The 8769-nt window shown below is 41.1% G+C and overlaps 1 protein-coding gene across 1 annotated transcript; it reads right to left on the bottom strand.

Annotated features, from left to right (window-relative positions):
• Positions 1 to 1134: 1134 nt before the first annotated feature.
• Positions 1135 to 3999, bottom strand: LOC115693624 (uncharacterized). The gene is made up of 2 exons (XM_030620644.2): positions 3588 to 3999; positions 1135 to 1175 (listed from the first exon to the last, which is right to left on the bottom strand). Exons 1-2 carry the CDS (start codon positions 3997 to 3999, stop codon positions 1135 to 1137), a joined length of 453 nt encoding a protein of 150 aa, XP_030476504.2.
• Positions 4000 to 8769: the final 4770 nt, after the last annotated feature.

Below are 8769 nucleotides of genomic sequence, written 5' to 3'. Positions count from 1 at the left end.
ATTTAAGGTAGGGTGTGCATGTGTTTATCTCATTCGTTTTCCGTTTGGAACTGCTCGCTAGTACTCCAATGATTGGAATCGAATTTTAAAGCTAAAGCACGTTAAGATATGAATCTTTTTTATATGCTTATTTTTTTAAATTTCAAATTAGCTTACCAACTACAAACAAGTTGGCATTTCTTGATTTTTACTCTGTCAAAGATTGTATTTTTTCTTCTCTTTATAAACGTGTACAATATGTAAATATGTAGTAATGAAATCAGTCACAAAACGTTGAGCCTTTATATGGTATGAGAGCATTATGCTCCTAAGAGCCTTTGATTCGGCCATTTTTTTTTCAGCAACCTTCTGCATCCTTCAGCCATGGAAGTCACCTTAGAATCAGCTCACACCACCTCAAATTTTGGTTCCAGTTCCATCGGGATAGCCGCACCTAATAGTCTGATTTCAATCTCGACGGCCATCCAATTGCCATGCAAGCTCTCCGCTGCCAATTATCCCTCTTGGCGCACTCAATTTCAGGCGTTGCTCATTGGTTATGATTTAATGGGATTTGTTGACGGGACTTCCGTCTGTCCTCCTCTCACTGTTTAGCAGGAAATCAAACGGTGCCAATTCCAGCCGCAACAACCTAATTCACCAGGATCAGCTCTTGCTTCATGCAATTTTTGCATCCGTATCCAAGGCTGTGATCCCTCTCATTGCCTCTTGTAATTCGTCACTCGCTGCCTGGACAAAACTCACGAATTTATATGCAAATAAATCTAGCTCAAGAGTTATGCATCTCAAGGATTAGCTCTCTACCGCTCCCCGAAACTCACGTTCTATTTCAGATTTTTTGCAGGAATTTAAAGCCCTTGCGGATGAATTAGCAATTGTTGAGGAAAACTCCTAATGAATTTTGAAGCTGACAAAACTTTCTATGAATCTGACATGCATTCCATTCCAGGTTAATACATTCTGGAAGTTCAGAAGGAAATATCAGACTTTACAAGTTTTCAGAACTAAGACTCAGAACTAAAAGTTCAAACTTTACCATAAAAGTCATTCAGACTCTAATTTTGGAAGACTCAAATTTTATTGAAGACCTACGCAAACTCAGGTTATGAATGTAAAGCAAGAATCAGAAATTCTTCAGACGCAGAAGTTTTGCAGATGCAGACGCAAAAGTTTTTCTGATGCAAAAGCAAAACTCATTCAGAATGAATCACAACAGCTAGTGATCTGGCATGGATTTCACAAAAGGAAAGTTTTGATTGACTCAATCTTAATCAAATTGATTGACAATCAAATATTATGACAAGTATGCATTACAACGGATAAAGCTCTACTTATAGAAACCAAGATTTTGATTGTATGGGCGACCAGAATCAGCGGGATTCATATTTTGTTGACCAACGGCTACTCAATCCATTTTATACAAATGTGTCCAAGATGAAGATTGGAAGATGATCCTCTGAAGACTGTCCAACGACTAGTTTGGTAGTTGAGGAGTATAAAAGGAGACCTACGAGGAGCAGAAGGAAAGAACGAAATCGAGAATCAACAAGTCCAAAGTCTGAGCATACTCTGATCCTTTTTCTTGTCTTTCTGAGCTAAACATTAAGATCTTGAGGGACACTTTGTAAGAGTGATTGTGTGAGATAGATAGTCCTATCATACACAAGAGTGTTGTCACTCAAAATCTGTAATTCCTCTTGATTACATAGTGAAATCCAGCCAGTAGGCTGTCAGAGTGGGAGAGTGGACGTAGGCTTTCTATAAGCCGAACCACTATAACTTGTGTGCAGTTTTTCTATCCCTTATCTCTTACTTTACATACTGCACATCAAGATCACTGTCTATATAAACTGTTTTGAATCTGAATTTTATTCAGACTCAACTGTGATCAATCATTTCCGCTTAAATTGATCAAAATCGTTTTAGATCACCTATTCACCCCCCTCTAGGTGATCCTTGCGAGCTATATCAATTGGCATCAGAGTAGGTTGCTCGTTTATTGAAGTGTATTACTTATGAGCTAATAATCTATATGGCTAGCTTGAGTGCTCCAGGTCTCATTGAAGGACAAAGCAACAACAGACCACCATATTTCGATGGCAAGGAATATAATGTCTGGAAGAATAAGATGAAGGCATTTATAAAGTCAATTGATCACATGCAATATGATGTCACCATCAAAGAAGTCAAACCAAGACCTTCTGATTCAAAAGAAAAGACAGAAGGAAGCATACCAGCAGATCCTCCATTTCAAACTGAGATATCAAAATGGGAAGCCTTAGATTCCAAAGCAATTTATTCTTTCTATTGTGCCTTAGCACCTATTGAATATAAAAAAATTGCTTCTTGTGAATCAGCTAAGGATATCTGGGATACTCTCTACACTACTTATGAAGGAACAGATCGAGCCAAGGAAACTCAAATCAATCTACTGCTTGGTCAATATGAATCCTTCATAATGAAGTCTGGAGAATCAGTTGCTGATATGTATGACAGATTTGCTGACATAGTAAACGGTCTTGCATATCAAGGACAACTAGTCTCAGATGCGATGAAATTTAACAAACTTTTGAGAGGATTGTTAAAGCAGTGAGATAATACCAAAACATCTCTTTGAGAGACTCAAAGGATCATGTCTCTATCAGTGAATGAGCTAATCAGAACTCTTCAATCATATGAGACTGAACAACTGAATGAGGAGAATGAATCCAGAGGTAAAAAGTCAATTGCATTAAAGTCTAATATTGATTCTGATGATGCAAATCTCAAAGGGAAGAAACCTTTTGAGAAGAAGAAGACTCTCCATGAAATAGAAAAATCAAATGAAGTAATCTGCTTTCATTGTAGGAAACGTGGACATATCAACCCAAATTGTCCACTTCTGAAAAAGAAGACCAAATTTGAGAAAGCAAAAAAAGCCTTAAAAGCAGAAACATGGAGTGATACAGAGTGTGAAGACAGTGATGAAGATATCTCAAACTTTTGTCTGATGGCCAAGTCAGACTCAGACTCAGATTCAGATTTTGATGCTAAAGTTGAGATTGAGGTAAAGTATCCTGAAATGCCAATTGAAGTGTCAAATTACATTGATGAATTATGCTTTGAATTTAAGGCTACTCTTAAAAGAATCTCTTCATTAAAAAAGGAAAATTCATCACTGAGGCAATAGGATGTTTCACAAAAAGAAATAATCGATTTCCTTCAAAAAGAATTTCATCAAGTCAAGGAAAATTGTCACGCCCCAAACCCCATCGAGCTCGCGACATCCCTCTTCGGTCGAATATCGCGATGTCCCAGGACGTCGCCGACCCTACACACTAGAGATAAAGCACTAGCGAAAGCCACAAACACCCGGACAAAAATTACTAGGGGTAAAAGGGAGAATATACATCCGTTACCATTATAAACTTATACAATATCCACCTTTCACTATCCACATAATATACATGTACACCGAACTTCTAAACTATACACCACTGATATAAAAAAGGATCAGTAGCCTGGGTATACCCTACTCCAAAAATGGGACACTTCAAAACCTCTACACCCCTTGGATGGCGTCCACTCCGAGTCTGACTCTCCAGAACCCGAGTCTGAATCCCCCTGAGCTGCCTGTTCTTCTGAGGATTCAGAGTCTGCCTCGATCTCAATCGGGTTGTGCTCATCATCCGACTCTAGCGGAACCTCAACCCGCTCCTCATCATCAGACTCCTCTTCTGGCTCTTCCTCTGGCTCATTCTCTAGCTCATCCTCTGATTCAACCTCTGGGTCTTCTTCTGGCTCGTCTCCGGGTTCTTCTTCCGGTGCCTCTTCAGGCTCTTCTTCAAACTCTTCCTCTGGGGGTTCCTCCTTTGGCACTACGTCTAGATCCACCTCCACAGGTTCATACCCTGCCTGTGATTCCTCCGGCTCCGGATCAGGTTCAGCCACTGAAGGTTTGGGTGCTGCGGGTATGTGCTGATGTCCTGATTGGGCGAGACTAGTATCCAGACTAGTCATCTCACCGTCGGGAGGGGGTATGGCCGACGGATCCCAATCTCCTACTCCGTCAAAGGGAACATCAAAGCCACGGGCGGAGCCAAATTCATCCATCCCGTCCCGAAACATCCAGGCGGTATAGGTGTGGGCCTGCCAAAGAGGTTGCCCTATGTCTACCTAGACTACGGTAGTATGCTTGATCCAGGTCATATTCTCGTCTATCGGATACTCTACAACGTTATGGTCGGTGTACATCGATATTCCAAAACGCTGAGGCGGCGACGGTGGAAGATTCATGGTTCAGGCCGGGGTTCTTAAATGGTTTGGTTGAAAAAACCATGAGACACGTCTCAACAAGTAAACACCCTAAACCCCACCTAGGCTAACACGTACCTCTAGACAAGTCCAAACACAATCACATTCAATGATCACATAATAGGTACATAATTTGCACTTACCCGGGCTTTTGATACGCGCAATCTGCAGGTTAGTCTCAAATATACAATTTCAACCATATGCACATTCCAATTAAATATCATGCCCGAAACACAAGTCGAACACATGGCATTTCCAATTCCACATATTACGCACTCGTTCATGCTTCATCACACTATTTTCATTCGACTTGCCAGTGACCCGCGTTACAGTACACGCCTCAGGTTCACTTTTCAATTCACGATCCACACACGACCATCTCAAATTCACAACACTTCTTAGCCCGCGTTACAGTACACGCCTCAGGCTATGTCTCTTGCCCGCGTTACAGTACACGCCTCAGGCTCAACATCCACCACCTACGGCACAACCCGCGTTGAAGTACACGCCTCAAGTTGGTAGTCTTCCGGTAATACCGGGCATCGTCCCGCGTTAAAGTACATGCCTCAGGATGGCACAATTCCCCGCGTTACAGTACACGCCTCAGGGACTTTCGTGACCACACGCACGACATATCACATAAATTTCTCACCCATCCGCACGCTCAAACCTTATGCGAACATGCTCAATTATCACACAAACATGGCCAATTGCTAGTCAATTCAATTCAGCCCATGCGCGCGTATAACGGTCCACATTTCAATCAATCAATTCGCAAACCAATGAGCATACAAGGCCGCCATTGGACCCACAATCACAGCCACTAACATGAGCATAAATTCAACATTTCCATGTCTATTTCAAGCCACAATAGCCACACAAACCAGCCACAACGCCACACGTCAAACTGACACGTTTAGTCCCCAAAATCGGACTGTACGCTCATCATTTCAATCCTCAATATCCAGCACTCAATTCAACATCAAATCAGTCCCAAAGCATCACAATTTCGCCCACAAATCAACCAAATTTCAGTCCCCAAATCAGCCGACTAACATAACCCCTAAACAGCCCCTAAATAACCCATAAACCGACTCTAATCAACCCGATTCAGCCCCTAATCAAGTCCATCGATACCCGATATCCTAAGTAAAGTTTAGGGGGCCACTTACTTGGAAACCTAAGCTAGCTCGGCTGAAGGGGAGGGGCGGCTGGCCAGCTGTCACCCAGTAGGCGGACGGCGGCTGGACGGTCTGCTGGTTCACCTCGGCTGGGCTGAACCGAAGGGGGCTGGTGGTGGTGTTCGGTGAGGGGGAAAAACAAGAGAGAGAGAGAGATGGGGCTGGTGGTGGTGTTCGGTGAGGGGGAAAAACAAGAGAGAGAGAGAGAGAGAGAGAGAGAGAGAGAGAGAGAGAGAGAGAGAGAGAGAGAGATGGTGAGGCGTGGTGGTGGCGAGGACGCAGCGCCGGAAGCGACCGAGCGGCGGTGTTCCGACTTGGCGGGTGGACGGCGGTGGTTGGCCTGTGCAGCTGGCCACGGTCACGGTGGGGAGGAGGATGATCGGCCGGGAGCGAGAGAGGGAGAGAGAGGTGCCGAGAGAGTGAGAGAGAGTGAGAGGGAGAGAGAGAAAATGATAGAAATAGTCTAAGGGCCAATAATTGGTATCTAATATCTTGCCAAATGACCATCCTACCCTCCTCTGTATTCCCAAATCGACGGCCACGATTTGATCTTATCCTAAGATTGACGCTAAGATCAATCCTTGCCAAAAATATCCAGGGGCAAAATGGGAATTTCACAAAATTTTCAAGGGCAAAATTGTCCAAGAATTTTCATCTCTAAAGTAGGTGTGAAATGACCAAAATGTCCCTCTCCCATTATACTTGGCCTTAACAAAATCCCAGGGGTAAAACGGTCATTTTCCCTTTCTCGCCGAAATTCGAATTTTCTAAAGAATCCGAACAAATCTGAGGCTGACCGAGCTAATGACAACATCGTCCAATTATCCTGTCGTGACCTTCATAATTTCCGATGCCCAAACTTAGTCTCTAATTAATGATTAAATTTAATTAACGTAACTTGAGCGTATCTCGAACTAACGGGTGGCTTTTAGGGAAATTCGCAATTTCGATCCGTGGCCGATACTGAATCAAGCCACATGTAAGTTCACTCGGGTCGTGACGACCTCAGTTGTTACTTAATCGCGGGATCGATCGCTAGTTCCGACGAGCACGATCGTTTGGTATAGGTTTGGGGTCATTCGTCAATTCATTTCGTGGTCAAGTGGAATCACCCGCGATCCACTCGTATGACAGCGGCGAACTGATCCCTAAGTATCCTTGGATCGGCCTACATTGGCTCAAAATGTCACCTCGACAATTTTTATGGTCGAAAGTCGATTGACGATCGAATTCTTTGGTCGCGCGAATTTAAATCCCTAATTAGCCATTCCCTATTAGTTAGTATCCTAGGAGTGATCAGTTCCGGGCGAGATCTAACTACAAGCACGTTCATAAAATCATCCATTTCATAAATCCCAAGTGGGTCGGATTTTAGAATGTCACAAAAATCGAGATTTACTTTCCAAAGAAAATGCTGTTTTGAGAAAGGAATTTTAAGAAATTATTTCCAAATTTTCAAAAGGTTCAGAAATGTTGAAGCATATTCTTTCTATACAAATTCCTTACTACAACAAATCTGGTCTTGGATTTGTGAAGGAAAGTGACAATTTAATTGATTTTCCAAAAATCAAGGAGAGATTAAAGCAAAGGCCTCATCGACAAGTTTATAAAAATCATTTCAAAAGGAATTTTGTCAAACCTGTTGGCCGAAGTGCACTCAAGTGCTCAAAATGTGGAGATCCACAGCACTTTGAGAATGAATGTCCTAAGGTCTGGAGACCAATTCGAAGAGACTTTGTTAAGACAGCCTATACTAATTCTCAAAGACCCAAACAAATTTGGGTACCAAAGAAAACTTGAGTGGTTGTGATTTTTGAATGTTTCCACAAAGAGAAAAAGAAAGTGGTACCTAGACAGTGGATGTTCTAGACACATGACAGGAGATCCAAGCATATTCGTTAAACTACAAAGTCCGAATGGTAGAAAAGTTTCCTTTGGAGGAAATAACAAAGGAAAGATAGTTGGCAAATGAACAGTTGAAATTGGAGGACTCACAATCAATGATGTGTCATTGGTAAAAGGACTCAACTACAACTTGATAAGCATAAGCTAACTATGTGATATAGGTTTCAGAATCAACTTTCAAGAAAATACATGCTCAGGAACGAGCAAAGATTCTTATCAAACATTCACAGGAAGAAGACATGGCAATATTTATCTTCTAGATATCAATCCAAACTCCACTCATTGCTTGATCTCAATCAAAGAGGATGAAGATCTATAGCACAGAAGATTGGGGCATATTAGTAAACAAATCTCATAAATCTCAAACAAGAAATTGGTTCGAGGTCTGCTAGATTTGAAGTACAAGAAAACAGAGTTATATAATGCTTGCACTCTAGGAAAACAAGTAAGAAGTTCTTTTAAGTCTATACATCATGTTTCCACTAATCGTGCTTTGCAGCTTCTTCATATGGATCTATTTGGACCAACCAGAATACAAAGTATTGGTGGTAAGAAATATTGTTAAGTTATTGTTGATGACTTCACAAGATTTACTTGGGTGTTCTTCCTTGCTCATAAAAATGAAGCATTTTCATATTTTTCAAGATTTGCAAGAAGAATTCAGAATGAAAAGGGTTATACCATTTCCTGCCTTAAAACTGATCATGGGGGAGAATTTGAAAATCAAAGTTTTTAGATTTCTGTGAGGAAAATGGCTTTCAACACAATTTTTCTACTCCTTATACACCATAACAAAATGGTGTTGTGGAAAGGAAAAATCGTTCTTTACAAGAAATGGCAAGAACTCTTTTGATTGAAAGCAAGATTCCTTTTCATTTTTGGGCAGAAGCAGTTTTTACAGCTTGTTATATCATTAACAGAGTTTTTCTCATGCCCATTCTTGAGAAAACCCGCTATGAGCTTTACAAAGGTAGAAAACCCACTATTTCATATTTTCGTGTATTTGGTTATAAATGCTTTATACTCAAAAATCCAAATGACCGCTCTGGTAAGTTTGATGAGAAAGCAGATGAAGGATTTTTCTTTGGATATTCTACTACAAGTAAAGCATACAGAGTCTTCAACAAGAATTCTCAGACTGTGGAAGAAACAATGAATACGAGGTTTGATGAAAATATTCAGACTCACAAAGATGAATCTGAACCATCTCCCAATATTCAAGAGTTATCTGAAGCTTAACAAGAATCTCCAAAGATCGTTGAATATATAGAAGAAGGAAAAGAAGGTTCAATCCAGACTCAATCAGAACCTTCAGAATCTGATGATATTCAGAAGGAGAGTAAATGTCTCTTTAAGTATAATACCTTTTTCAACAATAGGTGTTTTTCCA

This window comes from Syzygium oleosum, unplaced genomic scaffold, assembly GCF_021117445.2.
Source record: "Syzygium oleosum isolate NSW1041296 unplaced genomic scaffold, Sole_v2.1 Sole_v2.04, whole genome shotgun sequence".
Taxonomy (NCBI): Eukaryota; Viridiplantae; Streptophyta; class Magnoliopsida; order Myrtales; family Myrtaceae; genus Syzygium; species Syzygium oleosum.
This window is presented reverse-complemented; position numbering and strand designations above follow the sequence as displayed.

Coding starts and splice junctions, on each gene's coding strand:
- LOC115693624 (XM_030620644.2), bottom strand. CDS start 3,999: ATGACTAGTCTGGATACTAGTCTCGCCCAATCAGGACATCAGCACATA. Junction 1,176..3,587: donor TCAGGGGGATTCAGACTCGG/GTTCTGGAGAGT, acceptor CTTTTGCATCAG/AAAAACTTTTGCGTCTGCAT.